Here is a 21,305-nt window from a genome sequence, read left to right as displayed (position 1 = left end):
GTATTTATGGCAACTATGCTTTGCTGGAGAGGTTTTTCCCTGAAGGTCAGGACAGTTGACGATAAAATTGTGTAACCCTCCTTGTGCTTACTGTACATCTGCATTTTCTAATAAATGTTTGCTTACTAAAAAAATACCCTTGGAGTAATTTGACAGAACTAAATGCTGCCAAGCCTAATTGTTCAAGAAGTTGACTTAATCTCTCTGATTATTTGAAGGGTGGTTCAAGTTGGGCCCTTTCCCTCTGCCTTCTGGTTGTGATCCTTTGTGGTGTGCTCGGGTTCGTGACAAGGACGATTCTGCATAACTATGAAAGCAAAAGGCTGGATGTTCTTAGCACGAAGTTCTCCTACACCCTGAAATCAGACGCTGGTGATCTTCAGGAGAGTACAAAATACAGAAGGGTGTGTAATAAAAACAGCAGGAATTGGAAACAATTCGCTGGCACCTTATCTATGATTATTTATAATAGTTTTCAGAAACTGTGCACACTTGGCATAGGTACAGACTTCTGTGAATGAACCAGTACCCAGGGCAGGCAGTACCATTCCATGGAGAACCACGGAAATACCTCATATGGGACAGGTTTCTGTGGGTCACTGCCTCATTTTGCTCTTCTGCTTGTACTTGCGCAGGTTCAAAGTTACTTTGAGCTTGAAAAACAGGCAGCAGCCACATAGCTCTTGATCTGGTGTAAATAGGAATGCAGTTGTGTTGGAGGCTGTGAAGCCTGCTCATGTTAGCTGAGGTCTGGCCCTTCTGTGCTGGGGTGCTCATTAAAGAAACCAAGCAAACCTGAGGAGCAGTTGAGTTGAACTCCCTGTGTTCTCTGGGCTGCTTGGAGCATCCCAAAGCCCAGCACATATTTTCCATTTGGAAAAAATCCACAGGCTGTGGTAGCAGGCTGTGTAGATAAATATCTACTTATTTAGCAGGCTAAGCAAGAGTGTTTGTGCTTGTCTGCCTTTTAGGCTGGCCTGGATTTTGTCATTGTGATCTGCCCTTCCTTCCCAGCTACTTCCTTCTGCACTTCAGTAAAGCTGGATGTGGCGTCACACTGGTGTTTGTCTTTGGAGGAGTAAACAAAACAAAAGGCCAAGAGGCAGCTACTTAAAACACATTCCTCTGCTGTGACTGGAAAAAAAAAATCTCTTCTTTAGATATAGGCATCCACTGTTTGCATTGCTCACCCTCCTGGCAGGGGTTATGGGCTTTGTCTGCCTCACTTAGTTTGAGTCTAGCCTGTCTAATCTTTCTGCTCTCTCTATTTTTGAGATGCTTGATGTGCTGCCCTTTCCTCCCACAGACCATGAGTTACAGCTGCTTCCCACAGCTCCAGGAGCTGATAAAAAGAAAAAAAAAAAAAAAAGATCTGGTACAATGGATCAAGGTACAGTGATAGAGAAGAACGCACTTGGTCTTGATAGGGCTTGCTTTATCTGCCAGGCACATTGCAGACCTGACATTGAGCTGAGAGGCAGTGGCAAAGGAATGTGTCTGCTCTCCAAGAGGGAGGGAACCTGACCAAGAGATACAGGGCTGCTTGGCTTGTAGTGGAAAGGAAATTGCTCTGAGGTGCTGCAGGGGACGGTGACTTCTCCTGCACCTTAGCAGGAGCACGTCTCAAACCGAAGACAGTGACAGCACTGCTCTTTGACTTCTCCATCTTCCTGTGACAATCAGCTCCTGCTTTCCCATCTGTGCTTTCCCAGGAGAAAAAGGAATGAGTCAGTTCCTGAAGGCAGAGTTAGGAGAGGTGGCTGCAATCTCTGGGTCCCGGTGCTCCACCCCGAAGGCTTTGTCCTGCTGGCAGGTACTGCACATTGCTTGCTGTTCCTTGGCTTGTGTAAACACTCGGGGAACTTCAGCCTTGCAGCAAACTTAAATTGCTGAGGAGTTTCTGGATGTGCAGTGAAAGCCAAAAGTTCAATATAGACCCTTTTCAAGGGTTTGAACACGTAAGGAATGGGCTTGTTGGTTGAATCACTGTTGCGCATTGGAGATTGAAATTAATTGAAACTCTCTGCTCCTCTCATTTCCCAGTACTCATACTATTAAAGCTCTATTGCAGTGCAGTCCAGTGGGTTTTGAAGGACCCAGGTGTAGAAATAAAGCGTTCTGTATGGGAAATGTTTGTGCTGCTGCCGGTGAATCTCCCTCTGTTGCCAAGCTCTTAATTTTCTGGCATGATAGTGGCAAGTCTGTTTTTAGCACTGTTTCCGAGCTCAGCTGGTGCTTAGGACAGGCTGCTTCTCTGCATCACTCCTGCTGACATGAAGAGGGTTCATGATACACAAATGCTTGCTGTGATGTGTTTCAGCATGGGAAACTTCTCTCCTTGCTCATTAGAAGGGTTTGCAACCCTTTTGCAAAGCTAGTTTGTTACAGGGGAGCTTTTTCAGCTCCAGATCTTGGGGCATACGGGGAGTCCTTGTTCGCAGGTCTTTAGGTTCTGGCCTGAAAGAATTTTATCAGCGTTGTGCCAGTGCCCAGAGCATTGGGTCAATATAGCCTGTGTCAAAGACATACAGCTGGCTCAGCAAGAGCTGCTGCCAGCTCTTCGAACCCAGGGAGGGTATTTTGGGGCAAGCTTCCTCATGCACCCCCTTCCCCTTCTTGTCTAATATAAGGCCAAACATATTCCTCCTGGTTAAACTCCTCTGAGGCTGGAAAAGTCAAAGCGGGAAGGTCACAACACAGCCAGTCCTCAGGAGAAAGTGCTCTGAAAGGTGGGAGCGCTCCGAAAGGTCGGAGCTTCATCCTGGTATGCTGGGCTCCTCTAAAGGACTGATCTGCAGCTCAGAGTGGGGGGAGATGTTGATCTTCCACTAGCTCTTAGGCTTCTCCAGCAGCACAAATATAATCAGTGATGGGGAGACTAGAAATTACAGTGCAGTCCTGCAGTGTTTAGAGGTGGGAGAATTTTGCTTGATTTAAAAAATAAAAATGCAGCCAAGGCTTTTGAGATATTTCTCCAGTGGATCACAAGCTGGCCAACAACTATATGAAAATAATTCTTTCTGTTGCTTGTGCCACCTTTCAAATTGCTGTAGCTTGGTTGTCAGGGAAGGGGATCTACTGTAAAGATACAACACAAACGTCAAAGGAAGGGAAAACACTGTTCTTATAGTGCTGTGACCTTAATGTTCCTGCTTTCCCTTTAGTGGTGATAGCAACACATCCCAGCACAAGCACGTGTTGTTATGGTACCGCTAAGAGAGGGGAAAGAAGCTGCAGGGGAGATGGTTAGGAGGTTGCTACGGAGTTAATGCTCATTTGAGACAAGGCTGCCATGACCTCCTGCTAATAGATGTTCTGTTGAATCTTTCATTTCAGTATGCAAAGGCAGCAAACGCAACAGATGCTTGGTTTTGTTCTGTAGTCTCCCCTGGTTGTGCTGAACTGTTCTTTCCCTCTATGGTGGGCAGAAAGGAGAGCAAACAGCATCCCTAGGTCCTCTGGAGGTGCAAGACCACTGGTGCATAAAGGTTTACAGCAAGGAGCAGGCTTGTGCTCATCTGTGCTCACCTGATCAAACTCAGTGCTCCCAACAGGAGCTCCTGCAGAAAGCTCGACATCCTCCTACCCTCTGTTAATCTGCATGCTGAGGACTCAGGTGGTGCTGGATGGTGCAGCATTACCCACTCTGGCCAGTCCTGTCCCACCAACAGGGTCTCTTCAGTGATGGCCCTGTGAGCAGGGAACTCTTTGCCCCAGAGGTCTCCACTACATTCCTGTGCACTCAGCACACCTTTGCCTGGTGCTGAACTCCGTGCTGTCTGGGTTCATGCATTCGGGAGTTCAGCCAAGTCTGAACTCTGTTCACCCCTGTAGGAAACAACAAAGTTCAGCGACTGAAAGCAGCTGCGTGTACTTGGTCAGTGACATCAGCGGAGAGACTCCATTTGCTTAGCAAGCACCTAAATTTAAATAAAACAAACGCCTCTGGAGCCAGTGTTTGGGGCTAGCCTGTAATGTGGAGAAGAAAGGTCTTATTCATGCCACAGAAGGGGGAAACCCATGGACAAAAGAGGTGTATGTATCCAGAAGGAGCAGCTCCACATCTGGGGTCACCTATATTAGGAAATATTTTTAAGGTGGTTTTGATTTACATTCATACAACAGATTTGAAGGTCTTACTTTGCCTTAAGATGCTAGAAACAGTGCAAGTGGTCAGGGACAACTTCACAGGTGACCAGAAAGATGCTAATGAGATTCTGCCCAGATTCAGCTTGCCAGGATTTCTCCCTTCTGAATCTTTCTGCTCCTTTAGGCCAGTTCTGGCAAAAGGCATGTCTGAACTCCCTTCCCTCTATATCTCTTGAATAACTGGCCGAAAGCACCGAGACCTTCACACAAAAAGTGACAGTGTATCCTGCTGGCATTCCAGGGTAAGCTGTATCCCTGTGTCAGGAAGTCTCTGTCCCCTTGTCACCCTTTCCTCGTCATTTGAACTAGATGAATGAGCATGATAAGCTCCCCCAACTCAGTCAACCTTTTCTGGTTATTGCTACAGTCAGCTCATATGACCTTCCTCCCTGTTTTCAAGGTTCTGATAACGAGTTTCTAAGGACAGCCTAGTGACCTTTGGCTGAGCTTCCTCTTCAAACTCTGCTGGCTTTTGCTTCATTGTCTAGTTGTAACCCAGCAGCAAAGATCAGTTCTGATACAGACAGAGCCTTCTCCCCTCTCCTTCCCCCACTTAACCTTCACAGGCCAAATCTCTCCCAGTTTGCTTGAGCAAATTTGCAAGTGGGACAGTGAGAGATTTACTTGAGGTAAAGGTTTTGTCCCACTGTCATTTTTCTTAATTCCCTAAGGAAGGAAGGTAATCAGAAAGGCAGGTGGGAGGGAAAAAAACAAACAAACAAAAAAACACGACTATGGGCTATGAACAAATGGGTTTGGCGCAGATGTGAGGATGAATTCATTAGAAGGAGAGAAAATCTCAAGCAATATCTACCCATGGAAGCAATGGGACCATCACTGCCATCAGCTGAGCTTCCCACCTTGGTAGGCCGAATCTCTTCTGGGGTGTCAAAGCTGTCTGGAGCTGCCTCCTTTCCCAACAGCAATGAGGGAAGTATGCACAGCAAGTCTCAACTACGTTGATCTTTACCTGTGATTTTTGGTTCCTTGTAGCTGCCTGATTAGGCTGCTTAAATCTCTGCTATGGTCTCTGCATGGAAAGTGGCAATAACAGTGCATCTGTCCCATCCCAGCTGCTTGGGTTGACACCCTCCGAAGCATTGCAGGGTTGGTTGCTTGAGCCCCTGTGTCCATCTTCAAGGTGTATTGGGATGGGGCACCAAACAGCCGTGGAAGACAGGATGACCTTGCTCTGAGAGTGCTGCTAGTGACTGGGAGGCCTGGGAGCAGTTGCTGGTTCCACCTTAGATAGAAGGCATTGCCTTGACCAACTCCACTTCTCTTTGTGTCTCCTCTTTACGCTGCAAATATTTCTCCCCATCACTGATCTCATTCAGAACCTCAGCTTTTGCATAAAAAAATGGTTTCACCATGGCTGTTTAAAGCCTAGCACTATCCCCCAGTTGGCATATTCTTAATGATGCAAAAGTATGAACAGAGACTGGCATGTTCAGTATTTTAAGTATTAGTAGGACACGTGAAAAGAGGGGTTTGCAATACTGAAGGTAAACATTCAGTTTAGTTGCCAAACTTAGACCCACTCTAGCAAGAAGTTCAGTGCTTTCTGAACTGGGATTGAAGTCAAAGGTTAGCTGTAATTTCAACCCAACGTGGTTGCCTGCTGCCTTGGATACAACCACCCGTAAACTGTGCTGCCAGCACAGGGCTGTTGGTCACTGTGATAGAGGTAGCAGGTCCTGGGGCTTCTCATCCCGATTCATGGTCATACAAACCACCCCCAGGGAATTGCCATATAATGGTGAGAAAGGAAAGTAGAATTGGAAAGGGTCTGGAACTTGTTTCTATCCCTTGTATTTACACCCCTGGCTTCCTCATTTTCAAGCCCAAAAGCTGTTCCTTTCAGGAGCAGCTGCAGCTCTGTCCTGATTCTGTCTACCACATGTGGACTGTGAACCACCAGAGCCTTGTCTCAGGTACATGTCAGAGGTGGAGGGGCTGCAGAAGAGTCAGAGATTGGGTATGTAGGAGTAGGCTTCAGTGCTTCTCTGAGCCACTGTATACTGCAACAAAGACCATGCTTGATTTTTAACACATGCCACATGGGAAGTCATCCCAGGAAGAAAATCTCATGCCCACTTTCCTTTGTAATGTCATGCTTTAGTTTCTTAGAACATCTTAGATAGCCACCCAAGAAAAAGAGGCCTTAAAAGGTGTTTGGGCCTACTTATCGGAGGCAATGATCTGAAAATGGCATTGCTTCCATTTACCTGTTCATACAGCACCTGCATGTCTCAGTGCCCACAGGAGGACTTTGCTTACTATGGGCTCCTGTTGGTGTTACTGCTAATCAGCCAAGCACATTTCCCTAGAAAATGCTTCCAGTTATATATATATATATATATATAATATATAACAACATATATATTTGTGATATAATAGTGGGGGAGAAAGGCTCTTTAGCTTCAAGAAAAGCAGAAGGATTTTCTTGATTTCTATGAACGTTGTATTCCTAAGTTTCTCCAATGATAGGTTTTGAGTGGCCTTGATGGATTATATGGTCAGCTGTTCCACCTCCGTCGCACTACAGACACTATGGGACACGTCTTCGTTACAGCATTTGTGGGATTAACAGCCTCGTGGACAGCCAGCCCCCTTCAGACAGAAGCTCACTGCGGGAGGACAACGCAATAGGGTAACGTGAGATCTTTATGGTCTGAAACTCAAGACCTAGTCTCGGTCTGATGCCTTCCATGGTAAATATCCACGCCTGCTATCCCAGAAGGGGAGGAAATTACGAGAGGAAAGGCTGAGTTTGTGGGATGTGGTGGTAAGGCAGAGGATGAAGACGCGGACCGCAGTCGCCACCTTGTGACTGCTTGGGCCAGCTCCCAGTTGCTGGATGTAACAGAAACGACACTGAGCCTTATTTTTAGAGTTAAAAGCCTCATTTTAGGTTCCAAAGCCCCCAGTTGGAGGATCTCAATGAGGGACTCATGTTTAGGACCAAAAGCCTTAAACCCTCCTTTCTACTGACCTAAGCCTCATTCTACAGGTCAAGGCCTGAATTTTAGTGTGAAAAGACTCATTTTAGAGTCCAAACACCCATTTTTAGGTCTCAAAGCATCATTTTAGGTTCCAATGCCAAAGCCTCCTTATAAAATCCAAACACACCTTTTTAGCGTCTGAAACCTCATTTTTAGTGCTGAAAACCTCTATTTTTGAACATGAAATAGAATTATCTAAGAATAATCTTAGAATTATCTAAGAATAATTCTTAGAGCTCCAACACCCGATTTTTAGGTACTAAAGCTTTACTTCAATTGTCCAGCCCCCTTTTTGACAGTCCAAACCCTCATTTTCAGGGACCAGAACATCCATTTGGGATACAAAGCCTTCTTTTTATCACCTAAACCCCCATATTCTGGGGCCCACGGTCTCATTTTGGGGGCCCAAAGCCTTATTTTTAGGTTCCACAGCCTTATCTTAAGGTGCAAATCCTCCTTTTCAGAGTTCAAACCTTATTTGAAAGTATAAACCCTCATTTTTAGTGCCCAAAACCTCATTTCAGGGGACAAGGCTTGAATCAGCAACTTTACCTGCACTTTCCTTGCATTCACTTGTTGACCCTGACACTCCTATACAATTTGACATAATATCTCCAGCTAGCGAAGATCTGCCTGGTCAAGCAAAATCTTCAGGGCAGGCAGGCAGGCAGGAAATGTAGAGAGAAGGAAAAAAATCCCAAAATAAATATTAATTGATAATAATACAAATTGATATTGTATTTTCATCTGCAAAAAGTAAGAGACTGTTTTTATTCTTTTGAAAAAAAAAAAAAAAAGTACAGAAAGGCAACAAATGCATCTTTTCTTTCCTCTCTCTCTCTCTTTTTTTTTTTTTTTTTTTTTTTGTGCCTAAGTACAGGCTTACCGATAGTTGCATGGCAGCCAGTTTCTCTCTGGAAACTGATCTAGTTTGTGTTTCTTTCTCTTACGGTCTTTGTTTTTTGCACTATTTCTGCTTTCTGTCAATCACATAACATGGCAACACAGCTCAAGGTTATTGTGTCTTCCTTCAGTACATGCTGAAGACGAATTAAGTGTGAAACAGCTCAGGAAGAATGTGATTAGTGGTATCCAGTTTCTAGAATCTAGTCACCAAGCTGTCAGAGTAAGATTAGTTGCAATAGCCACCGCTCCACGGGGAAGATGGATAATAGATTAGCAATCTCACTAGAAAGTACGGCTGACAGAGAATTGATGTATTTTTTCTAGACCCCTACCATTAATGTCTTAGACTTAAGCATGTAACTATGAGGAGGAAATTAGGAGAAAAAGATGGGACATAACTGTTAAGGAATTTTTCAGATTTTACTATTTATGATTGGAATTACTTCGTTTTTAGCTCAGGCTTTCCCATCTATTGCCATTAAATCTAGTTTTCTAAAACAGTGTATGAGTGAATTGCATTTCACTTGCAGTGGATGAGTCTTCTCCCATAACCACTGAAAAGAAGAGAAATTAATGAGGAGAGTAGAGCTTAACAAAAACAATGAGATAACATGAATGAATTCAGAATTTTTTTTACTTGTTCAGTAGACTTTTGCTGGTATAAAATGAGTAAAAAGATAAAAATGCATCCAGGAGACTGATGCAAGCTGCAGGAGCAAATGGCAAGTCAAGAAAGATCAGGACATTAAAGTAGAACAGAACTAATTCATTGAAAAATATTTTTGTTAATTAAAAAACAAAATGCTTAATATTGACTTTGAGAGTACATTTTTTAACATAAACACCTCAAGTTCTCCTTGAAGCTACAGGGGTAGAATTTCACCACCTATTATTGCAAGTAAATTACCAATTGGTTTCCATTCCCATAATTTATTTCTCCTGATTAATACTTTCTGTTACTTTTTAATTATGGACTGAACTTCCAGGCACTTTCAGCTGAAGCTGTAGTTTGCTTCATGTGAACTTGATATTATTTCAGAAACTATTTTTTCAAGTACACAATTTTAAAAGGATGTTGCATAGGTCAGCAGTGTTTTTTTAGGACTAAGTTATGTTGCTAATTCCAGCCTAATGATTACTGACTTTTTTTTTTCCCTTGGGTAAGGGATATTAAGTTTATTACACTATGTAGACCATGCAAGTCTTCCTGTCAGTTGTTTCAAGCTGCATACATCCTTTATGTAATGTCGTGAATATCAAAACACATAAGAAACATGGGCAAACTATGGAAATGGATTTTATTGCATTACAGATAATACCTAGCACTCCCTCTATGGCCAGGAATATATTTCTTGAAGTCTAAACTAGAGGATAAATTAATGGTCATATGCAACTTAGCCACACAGAACTGGTAAGAAGTGTGTTGTATTAGCTAAGGTGGTTTTGATAGTCTATTATTTCCTTATTCTTTTTAGCTTTTAAACTATATCAAGACAACTTACTATCTAACAGTCAGTAATGTTTAGGAGTTCAGAAATATTTCCCTTCTATAATCCAGTCAAATTTCATCTCTATATGGATGTGAACCCACAGCTAAAAAATTAATACTGCTAAACCATTTATAAAGATGTAATTGATGTACACTGATATAAAGAAACAAAACTGACTATGCATATGTTTAAGGTAAATTCTATGCATATGTTTAAGGTAAATTCTAAATTACAGTTGCACAGAATGTAGGAGAAGCCACTGGAGGAAGTTTTGTTAGTCTCTTATTATTTCAGAATTCACAAAGAGAACGAAAATCTGCCTCTGCTTTCTGAGTTTAGTTGAGATAACATCTAGTCTAACAGCAAGAGATGGTATTTTATATTCTTTCCTTTGCTCTATTTTATAAAATTTCTTGCAAGTCAGTCAGTCTCCAAGGCTTTTTTTTTCACCCAGGCACTAGGTTTGTTCTTTTTTTGTCCTCCCACAGTGGTATCTAAGTTATTATGACAAGAATAAGTTGTCATGTCATTGTGAATGCATTTGTATCCCTAATGAAGTCTATATTGCATGCCAAAGATTTTGTACAATCTTTCAGGTCATTTTTATAATACAGTGGAGTGGTCAAATTCTTACGATGATGTTCTGGATTGGTCCTGTTCTACTGAAGTGTAAGTGATTTTTGCAGTGTTTGAGACTTAGACGTTTTTTCCCTGAATAGCTGTATTAAAACCTCCACTAGTATGCTTAATTCAGCTTTGATTGTTCTGTTTTAATCTTGGAAACATGAATAGTAAATTACGTATTATGCCAGAGCTTCACTCGGCATTTTGTAGATTAAATAAATAAATTCTTAAGTATAGTAACTTCCAGGGGGCAATTTATACTGCTGCGAAAGCAGCTTGCTTCTTTCATAATACTGACTATGAGGAAGCACCATTATTGGTGACAGGATGCATTCTTTCCCACTAAATGAAGTTTTAATGTGCAGTTGAATCTCTCTGGTGTCAAATCATATCTCAATTCCCTTAAGTTTAATCATATTAGCCAGCTATACTCAGAGGAAGTTGCTGTACTTGGGAACACTGATAACTTCTGCAACAAAGACTGAACGTTAGAAGAAAATCCTTACTCTCTTGGCTGGCTGTTTTAGTGCACACGTTGCTCTAGTTACCTGACAATGTGTAGCACTCTGTACAGAGCTGTCATTATGGTAATGATCAGAATTCATGTGTACAGAAGCTATACCAGCATAACTATTAACATGGGTACTTACATATTTTCACTGGCCTCATTAGTTTTCTTAATTACATGACAGACACCATGCGAAAAGCAAGGGGTCGTAACTACATTATGGTTAAATTTGTATTTTATAAGATCTGTAGATTTTTCTGGAGAAAATCAGACTTTTGAATTATGTAACTTTATGTGAATACAGATGCGTGTATAATGAGAAAATCTATGCTTACCTGATAATGAAGGAATAAATAAATACTATTAATACCACGTGTTGATTTTTTTTTTTTTTTTAATACATAGACTGGCATCGGTACTATTTTTAGAAAGAATAAGTGTGGAGTGGGTCTGTGTGCATCATGTAAGACTTAGACAACAGTGGTGGTTGCTCTCAGGTAAATGCTTCCTAAGATTAAGCTGCAACCATTTCAAGAGCAACTCCAAAAAAAATGCAAGCATGTCTTGGGGCAGCACTGTGAAAGGAAGCTAGTTCTGTATGAGAGCTATGTCTCATACATAGTGGATGAGACATGTCAATACCTGAGACTGAGATGCAGAACTAACCTGTTTCAGAAGTACTGTTGCCTTGTTGAAACACTGGTGTTTCACACTAGCTACTGTAATAAGCAGGCATCTGTAGCTGTTAATCCCAGCTTAATGCTTAGGAAGTGGGATCATGTCACTGGGTGAAAAAAACGGAATCTAGTTATGCTGCTTTCTAGAACTTTGCTGTAGGTCTTCATAAATAAAACCTCTACTTCATGGCAAGAGAAAGTAAGGTACAAGATTTAAAAACAATTATGTCCCTTCCTGGTTTTAGTTAACTTCATGGCCTTCAACCAAACCCTGAGTTTAACCTTGCAGTTGGAGGTAGCATTACATGTTATGACAGCCTTTAGCCTAGCAATAATGAAAGGTTTACAGCCATACCTGTGATTTTAAGAGTTGTTTAAATTTTCACACTAAGCATTTAAAGCAGGATAGCCATAACTTTCAGATATTTTGTACTTCACTGTATTCATACAGAATGGGATCACCAATACTTACAGTTTGAGGTTGTCCCCATTTTCATCAAGGGTAAGGGAGGGAATGCTGAAACTTCATATTCCTTAATATACATATGAGATAAAAATCCACAAAGAAAAAAGAGATGCATAAGGTAGTCTTACCCACTTCAACATTCCCTCCAAATTATAGAGCTAATAATTAAGTGCAGTTGAGGTTGGAGGATCCTAGGAAGTTTTTCTGTCCATAAAGATCATACTCCTTGTATAGTATGTAGTCTTTCAGGCAGTTTGGCAGTGGAAGGAAGGTCATGAAGACAGGACAACGGAGACGCAACCGACCCATGCATTCCCGTATCTTCAGACGACAAAGGTGCTTTAGAGAGCGAGGGTTTGCTAGAAATAAGAAGGTGAGATTGATAAGTTATTTATTCATTTCTGTGCAATTATTTTCTTACACCTTTCAAAAACTTTGCTCCAGATTTTTCCATATGTTCTTTCTGTGAATTGATGGATAAAATCAATGTGATGATGACCGGACCTGTCAGGATCTAGCATTTTTACCTCAGCCCATGCCTCTCTCAGTTATATTTACAAGCATTGTCAGCTAAAGCAACAGACTGTATTTCTGTCAAGTTAGCTAAACGTATGGTAATGGAGTACAAGTAGTCTAAGTCAAGCAAACTTACTTTAACCCCAAATAGTTGCTCAATGTTCTCTGCCAACCTGAAGAAGCTACTAAAAGTAGAATTTTGACTTACTCCTTTTTAATCTGTGTACAAATGAAAAAGACAGAGTTGGTCTAGACTGGAATTCCAATCACTCAGTTAAAGACAGTAATTTATTAGTTATTCCATCACCTTAAAAGGGGGGAAGAGCTTTTCTCCCCTTAAAGAGGATTGTGTTGTCTACCTTGTAATTGAAGTTGCCCAGTACTCTGCATGAACTGTGCAGTCTGTCAGACTTCTGAAAGAGACTTAATTTAAATGCTACACAGACTGAGTTCTGTTGCAGAGATACCTTATTGTCAAAACATAACTTTTGGCCCAACAAGGATCAAGAATAAATAAAAATAACGCCAACACCAAAGGTCCCAATCCCAGAACAACTTGTGTGCCATTTCACATCTAAATATCAGATACTTACTTAAAATTGATTTGATGTCTGCCCATAGTTCCTGTTCTTTGAGAACTGCTTCTAGCTTCCAGCAGATGTTAACATGATCGACATAATCTAACATTATTCTCACCACTTTCCCACTAAGATGCTTCAGCCATGACAAGGTTATCACTTCACAGAACTGAGGGGAAAAAAACATTTAATAAGAAAATATTCAATACTCCTGTAAATTACTTCCCCCCCTGCAGGAGAAGAACAATTATTTAATGTAAGCAGAATGCTAGGAAGAGCAAGTGTTCAGTCTGTTAGAGGAGCTTTAGAGGTTGTCACAGCTTGTGTTAAGCCTCACTAGTACAGTCTGAAAATCTGAGAGACTTACTCTGTACTAGATCCAAAAAGGAACTTAAACGGCTGCATATTTGGTAACTAAGTGATTAAACAGAAGTGCTACCATTCCCTAAGAGAAACGCCAAACCCTCAGTTGGGAATTTAAACTTATGGACAGCGCTGGTGCTGGAGGAGACCTGTGTCCCAACATGCTGAAGAGGGAACCTGCCAGCTTGGTGCATGATGCACCCCTTTATCTTGGGAGCAGAGGGGCAGGTGCTGATCTCTTCTTTCTGGTGACCAGAGATAGGACCCGAGGAAAGAGTCTAAGGTGCAACAGGGGATGGATTCAGGCTGGGTATCAGGAAAAGGGTGGTTGGGCACTGGAACAAGCTCCCCAGGGCATGGCCCCAAGCCTGTCGGAGCTCAGGAAGTGACAATGCTCTCAGACACATGGCCTGATTTTTTGGTAGTGCTTTAGGGACCCAGGAGCTGGACTCGATGACCCTTGTGGGACCCTTTCAGCTCGGGGTATTCTATGATTTTATGACCTTCAGGTTAAATAAAGATTTTTTACATTCAAATTGACTTTACAAAAAAAATACAGTAACTCTGATGGGTGTCTCTAGGAACCTGTTTAGGTCAATCCAGGTTTGTTAATTTTTGCTCAGTGTTTATCATGCCAGATTAAGGGGGTTCCTACAACAGGCTTTTACTATGCCCTACGTGATATCTACCATCACCTATGTGATACAAGACAACCCAGAGAGCCAGCCTACAAGTCCCTGCTTTCACAGCATGGACAAGAGTGCCTTGGAGAACAAATTCTGTACTTATCAACATCATATAATTAGCTGTGTTTTCACAGTTCTATAACATTGTTTATGATAGATGTTGCCATGAGGCAACATCCATGACAGCAAACTATCTAATTTTAAAACCTTTATGTGTAAACTGCCTTACTGTTCCAACATTTGCTTTTCCGACAGATCACATTCATAAGTACATTTTCACATAGTTGTATGAAGGATACTGGCAGTAAAACACCAACGTATGAAGCCACCTTATACACTTACCATTGTATCTTTGATAACAGTAGAAGTCCATCCATCAGTCACGTACTGTGAATGGGAAGTGTTTCCTCGAGGGCAATCAAAGCAGCGGTGCACATCATAGCCATAGTTCATCAGCATTCTCAACATGACTTCATCTTTCAGAGCATACTGTAGAGCTGATGGGAAATGTGTTGTATTCACTCTGCAGAAGTAATTGACATTAGCCCCATGTCGAAGCAGTAGGTTCATCAACTCATAGTTGCCCATTCTCAAGGCTATTTGCAGACAGTTGATGGGATCTTGGTTTGGCAAGGCTCCAGCATTCAGCAGCAGCTGTGCTGAACAGATATCCCCATTTGAAACAGCAAAGTATAACGCTGATTTCCGGCGGTCATCGTAGCCTTTGCGGATTCTTTGATCCAACATAAAATTGGCATCAAACCCAGATTTGAGAAGAAACTCGAGGCACTGAGGATGAGCTCCTGCTGCTGCTGAGTGAATCGGACTTATTCCACTTTCTTTAATGGCATCAAAATTAGTAACTGGAACTAAATTCTTTAAGGCACTGAAGAAGATAATAAAAAGAGAGAGAATCTTGGAATCTGAAGCGCACTGGTTCACCTACCTCAATCTTTGCGTTCCTGGGCTTCAAAATTTATCCCGACTGTATTCAATGTCTTAATTAAAAAATCAGTACCATGGCATGCTGTACCTCTGCATTAACTTTAATTGCTAAGAATTTAATAGTTAGCCAGCAATGGATACTATGACTTTACACCAGCTTCTCACAAAATTGTATACTATTACTCATGGACAGCTCCAGTCCTTGCTAGAAGAATAGTTGTTCCATCTCAAATAAAAGCTTTCTGTGAATGTTGAGAGTAATATGGCTAGAATTTTTTTCTACAAAACTACAGATTCACCACCTGCTTTGAATATGGCAGAATTACCAAAACTGATATTTTTGATGTCATTTTTAGTTGTCTTTTAAGTATATTAACTTACAGAAAGTGTCCTCTATATGCGGCTCTGTGGATTGGCAAATGACCTGAGTGCTTTGGTACATTGGCATCAGCCCCGTATTCTAGCAAAAGGCTCAGGGAATCGGGATTTCCTCCTCCTGCTGCTTCAAATAATACAGAAGAACAGTCCATTGCCTGTGAAAGAACATCAGCACCTGAAAAGAAGCATCGAGGATTTTCACAGTATTCACTGTAAATTTTCAGCAATAATTAGTATCTCCAACCCTTCTCCTCCAGTGACAAGATATTGTGAATTCTATTCTTCACCACATAAAACCATTATGCCCTAAGTTTCTATGTTGAATCCTTGATTTTAAAAGTGATTATGTAATCTGGAAACAGGAAGGTCCAAATTACTTTGAACTCTATAACACAATAAGATTTGATAGGAGAGCATTAGGCAAGCAAGAGGCTTAGTTCTTATTCATAAAAATAATTGTTTTTTGGCTTACACACAACGAATTTCTGCTCTCCTTTATAAAGACCTAACAGATATAACAGGAAATGTAAGAGAATCCAGTATCAAAACAGGACATACAATCTAGTCCAGTGCTGCTGAGCATCACATATAAATTCCCACCACAAAAGTCAGTCAGGCTTTCCCTCAGGTTAGCTGTCTACCTGAGAAAACAATATTGCATATTAAATAAAAATTACAACTACTCACTAAAACACTAATGGATGGCTTGAATATTACAAAAAATGTAGTCTCTGTTAGACGTTAACTAAATCACAACAATCCTTGGGGCACAGATAGCATTTTATTTGCTTTAGTAATGAAAGTTACTTTTGCTGTTAACTCTAAAGGCATGTCTTACAATGACTGGTTATAATCCAATCACAGAGCTTTGCAAAGACCAATAAAATGTGTGTAACTAGGATAACTATTTTAGAGGTTATATATATAGACATCTTATAACATGAAATTTAGGTACTAAGAATTCTTCAGGCATACCTCAATCCATGTGATTTGGGATTTAAAAGTTTCAAATAATGTAAGACAATTTAGTAATCACCCCAAAATGCAAACAAAACTCTCCTGCAATGTATCAGTTTTGCAAAGCACTCACTGACGACTATAGCTGGCTGTAGAAAAGTAATCTCTCAAAATATATATTGTATATTTTTTCTGTTATCATCACAGACTGTATAATCAATAACATAACAATCCTTTTATTTCCTTTCACTTCCATAAGTGAAAGAGGATTCATTTTGTTCCATTTGAACTTTAAACATTTCATGTAACATGTGTAGCTTACAATTCCTACTCACTGGAACAAGTGAGCCTATGTTACTACATGAATCTACTGCATTTTAAAACAGGTCCACTGATCAGCTGAGGTTGGAAAAGACCTCTGGAGACTGTCCAGTCCAATCCTGTGCTCAAGCAGTGTCAGCTACACCAGACTGTCCAGGTCCATGCTTGGCTTTAAGGATTTCCAAGCATTTCCTAGGTTTCAGTTGTCCATTGCCTCCTGTCCTTAATGGGCACCACAGAGAAGAAGCTGGGTTTGTCTTTTTTACAACCTCCCCTCAGATATTTATGACACTGGCAAGATTCCTCTGCCCTGAGCCTTCATTTCCCATAACATCCTGTATAATCAAGTCTCACCTTTTTGCAATAAGAGTTCCATGATTTCTGTGTGTCCAGCTTGTGCAGCCAGTGCAAGAGGTGTGAGCCCATATCCACTGCGAGGGTCAGGATCTGCTCCAGAACGAAGCAGAAGCTTCACCAGATCCTTTCTGCCTAGTCTGGCTGCTTCATGCAAAGCAGTCCTCTTGTGGACACACTGCAAATTTACTTTTGCGCCAGAATTTATCAACAAGGTGGCAATCTCATATGAATTGTATTTAATTGCTGTAAGATTAAAAAAAAAAAAAAAGCCATTAGCCAGACTATTAGCCCACACTGTTCCGTGTGGCATGGCTTCTGTTAGGTGGCAGCCCAGGAATGCTCAAACAGTTCCCACACTGCTATTTATACAAGAAGCAATGTCACTATTTATACTGCAAGAAATGCCAAGCTACACTGAAAGGTTTAACTTTTCACCACGTTTTTTCTTCATTTCCAGGATTAAAAACTACACAATGGAATAATTTTACAGTAATCTCTTTTCCTCTCTCTACTCATCTGTTGTTTGCTCTTGTAATAGAATGCAAGGTTTCCTGCCACTAGATGGAGATCGTATATGTGGGCTTACTGCAGTCAGAAGCCAGCCTGCTATAGTTAAATTTCACAGGCAGTTACCATAATGTAAAAAAAGTTTACAATGACTCTGCCTTATACCTTCTCATCTTAATAAGCCTCAGCTATCAAGACAGCAAGGATCTTTTAAGAGTGGTTTGCATTGGTTCCAGAAAATGGAATTAATAGGCAACACCTTCCTCTCCTCTCTGATCTTCCTGGCTGTGCAGGACTGAATAGTATGCCATAGCTACCTGAAATAGCATTGACAGCACACTGTAACCCATGATATTCCATTATCTGTAACCTGCATGGCTGCTTTAGGTAAATCTCGTACATCCCCTTCTTGGGGGATGATGCACTTTACTATAGTGCACTCTGAAGTATCTAGGAATATTCTGTATCTTTTCTAAATAGGTAGACTGAGAGATAGAAAATAGGTCACCTGGAGCTCCTTGCACTAGCTCAGACATTGGGGAAATACTTCTAGCCTCTCCTAGCTCTGTGCTTCCCACATTCCAATAGACCAATAAGGACAATAATTAATAAATAATGCTAAGAACCTTGTAGTGACAGTTCCTAACTTGGAATGTAGGCTCTGTAAGCTCATTTAAAGCCTTAGATCTTCTAAGAAAAACAATCAAACACATTAAGTACTGAGATTAACATTTTTTGCTCCTTACAGCAAAATATTTTAGATGCTACACAAGTCAAAGAAAGCAAATTGCAACCTAAAACATGTAACTATAATCTCACTTAGTTCCCTCATTTCTTCCCCCCAAACAAGATATTCACCTACAACTAAAGGAGAATCTCCCTCTTCATTCTTAACATTGGGATTGCAGCCATTGAACAGGAGAAAGCGGACATTTTCTACAAAGCAATTTCTTACTGCCACCAAGAGAGGTGTTTCCCCTTTTAGTGTGGTCTGTTCCCACGTAGCGGCACGGGAGGCTGAAATACAGAAAAGCAGAACACGTCTGAAGCTGAATCCTTCAACAGACCTGGCTTTGTAATACTTTTTAGTGGAAAACCAGGAGGACTCCATACCTTTGAATGTTATTTCAAGGATGTTCATATTTAGCTGTGATGCAGCTTCATGCACAGGAAGCCAGCCTTGCTGATCTGCCTCCTCAAAAGCAGAACTATGGTTCACCAGCTTCTTCAGGACCTCTTCTTGGCCTGTGATATTTTGAGACAGACACATATTTAATTACTCATCATAAAACAAAATTAACGCAACTAATATATTGAGTGCTATTTATCCCTGTGTATCAAGAATAAAAAAAAAATATTTTTAGAAAGCAATTTTTAATCTAGGGGTTGTTTACATGAAAAACTGCACTGAAATTAGCTGATCAAACACATAAAATGTAGGCATTGCTCAACAATGCAGTACCAAAGTGATTCCTAGGGCATAGGCTTAGTGCAGTGTATTTGTACTTAACTGTCCGAATTGCTGCAATTATCATTCCACGTTCTTTACTGGCAACAAACTGGAAACTGCATAAACACAATAAAAATAAAGTGCTATAATTAATGAGAAGTTCAGGATATAATTATACCTTCACTTAACATACTCAAGACTAGACCACATTATATTTCTTTGAGTTATGTAGGTTTTGTTAGACTTTAACACATTTAAATGCATTTTTCTTGGTCTGCCTGTGCCACTAGAAATATTGGGTTTGCACCCAAAGACCACACCAACCTATTTTTTGTATCACACCCTAATCTACCTTAGTGAAGCCTTGTACTCATCTAGATATTAGATGAAACATCACCTGACAGCTTCATACATTCCATATTTTTGAGGAAACACGTTTACTTTTCCAGGGAGAACTCGGAACAAGTGGTTTCTAGTATCCATGAAACAAGGCCAGGTACATAACAATGCCAATAAAACACAGAAAACAGAAGTAATAACTCATTACCTTTCATCCTCTGTTGCATTGGCACTTGTTTCATTTTTATGCATATCTTGTAAGCTTTCCTGAATAGCTTGCTGGGTAGGGATTTCATCATCAGAATTATCATCAGATATATATATAGCATTATACATGGCCAATCAGCACAACTTGGATCACCTTTTTGTAGGAAAACTCTGCTTTTTAACTGGACACAGATGTTAAGTCTTCAGGTTATGTCTGGAGTAATAGAAACAGCAATTGTTTTTAAACAATCGAGAAACAAAGCATTGCCTAAAATAAATGAATCAGAACTCCTCCTTCTCAAGCTACCGTCTTCTCCCAGGTATTTAGTCTGGAACACTGCAAAGAGAGCTGTTCTACTCTAGAACAGAATAAAGGTCTTCTAAGTCCAATAGCATGTGCTAGCTTTTATCTCTATTCCACAGACTGAACATACAGAACAGGTACTTCATCTGGCATTACTACTAGGAAGAATAAAATAAGTAAAATACAATTTTCAGATGGTTTAAATACTCCTTCCCTCTTAAATCTTTCAGAAACTCAAATACCACAATCATGCTCTGATGCTTCCTTAGTAGGAAAGCAGATCTGCAATAAAATTTGGGATGTTTTTTGTTTTGTTCACAGAGGGCCTGATAGTGAAAAGTAGCTGAAAGACACAAGATTTGTTAGTAATACCTTTTGGTCAACGTGTTTCAACAAAGATATCATTAGAGCCATATCTTGTAGTCAGAAAAAATATTGCAAATTTGTGCTAACATCGTGTACTTCAATCTTTCAACTGGAACAACATCATACTCCATGGCTGAAAAAAAGACCAAACTTACCACCTTATGTACATAAACTGCAGCTATTTGGCAGAGAGAAACCTACAAGTGCGCATTCTTTGTTAATGCATACCTGTACTTGCCTAACAGTTGTAAGGGATATATAGAAAAATATTGTAACAATATAAATTCAAATATATGCAAAAATCAAAAAAACACTGGTGTAATCATAATGGAGTTAAAAATAAATAGCTTAAAAACATCACTACAGTTAAAAGAAAAGAAAAAGAAAATGTTTACCAAGTTGGAAGGATTCAATTAAGAATATTTTTAGGAATCTTAAGATTATAACACAAACAATGTAGCACAAAAATCCCATTTATACTATATAAGTCTAAATGTTCAAATAAAAAAATATTAGAAAATCTTTACATTCAAATCAGTCATTAAATATTATGTGTGTAGATGTACACTTCTTTATATGCATAACCTGCAGCACTATTCGTTTGTATATTTGGCTATGTTACTATAGATTAAAATCAAAGATGTTCTTTTAGACTCTAACCTTTCATCGATTTTACCTCATCAAAACTTGCACTTCTGTCTTTCAAGAGAGTTGACCTGAAAACAAAACAAAACACTAAAAATACAGGGCAAAATAAAATAAAATGAGCAAATAAAAATGAAGGTAAATAAATAAATGAGAAAATGAATAAGCACAGCAAAATGAAGAAATGTCAATACAACACTTGGAAAAATTTCAGAAACGTCTTAAAGTTGAACAGCAGTAATTCACAGCAAACCTGCATCATTTCATTTCTTATGTGATCCACCTAACGTGTGATTGCAAGGCCTTGCTCTGTAATTGAATATGTATCAAGGAAGAGAAATTTAGTAAGAAAACATGCATACAAGTATCTATTAGCATTCGATTACACCTACAGTAGTACAATGTGAACATAAACACCTTTTTAAAAAGTACTAATTTTCCTAGGAATTGAGAAAATGCAGTTTTTCCTCACCTTGTGGAAGACTTCACACTTTGAAGAAGTGATTATTAAGTTGAAAGCAATATTTGCAGGATAGAAACTGATCTCAGTGGAGTTTGTGT

At 40.1% G+C, this 21,305-nt stretch overlaps 1 protein-coding gene and 2 long non-coding RNA genes across 4 annotated transcripts in view; 2 read left to right on the top strand and 1 right to left on the bottom strand.

The window, feature by feature from the left end:
* LOC113845068 (uncharacterized) overlaps window positions 1-11,051 on the top strand; it is a 21,709-nt gene extending 10,658 nt beyond the window's left edge. The window contains exon 2 of the long non-coding RNA XR_003500301.3: window positions 219-11,051. This is a non-coding gene — a long non-coding RNA (uncharacterized lncRNA). The remainder of the gene's footprint in view (window positions 1-218) is intronic.
* Window positions 1-21,305, top strand: part of LOC119718254 (uncharacterized) — a 66,365-nt gene that overhangs the window by 11,835 nt on the left and 33,225 nt on the right. The gene's annotated exons all lie outside the window — the stretch shown is intronic.
* On the bottom strand, window positions 8,791-21,305 carry ASB14 (ankyrin repeat and SOCS box containing 14). The gene is made up of 11 exons (XM_072044103.1): window positions 21,217-21,305; window positions 20,776-20,815; window positions 19,431-19,643; window positions 18,949-18,999; window positions 18,547-18,683; window positions 18,292-18,450; window positions 16,924-17,169; window positions 15,295-15,466; window positions 14,311-14,854; window positions 12,935-13,088; window positions 8,791-12,184 (listed from the first exon to the last, which is right to left on the bottom strand). The coding sequence occupies exons 3-11, from the start codon at window positions 19,556-19,558 to the stop codon at window positions 11,991-11,993; spliced, it is 1,785 nt and encodes a 594-aa protein (XP_071900204.1). The 5' UTR covers window positions 19,559-19,643; window positions 20,776-20,815; window positions 21,217-21,305; the 3' UTR covers window positions 8,791-11,990.

This window comes from Anas platyrhynchos, chromosome 13 (assembly GCF_047663525.1).
Source record: "Anas platyrhynchos isolate ZD024472 breed Pekin duck chromosome 13, IASCAAS_PekinDuck_T2T, whole genome shotgun sequence".
Lineage (NCBI taxonomy): Eukaryota > Metazoa > Chordata > Aves > Anseriformes > Anatidae > Anas > Anas platyrhynchos.
Note: the sequence above shows the minus strand (reverse complement) of the source record. Positions and strands in the feature narration are given on the sequence as shown.

Bases quoted from the DNA above. Each gene is read 5' to 3' on its own strand.
- ASB14 (XM_072044103.1), bottom strand. From the start codon at position 19,558: ATGTATAATGCTATATATATATCTGATGATAATTCTGATGATGAAATC. The intron at 18,684-18,948 runs GACAGTTAAGTA...GTCTCAAAATAT, and splicing joins ATGATAATTGCAGCAATTCG to CACAGGCCAAGAAGAGGTCC. The intron at 17,170-18,291 runs GTGAATATCTTG...TTAATCTTACAG, and splicing joins AGATTCTCCTTTAGTTGTAG to CAATTAAATACAATTCATAT.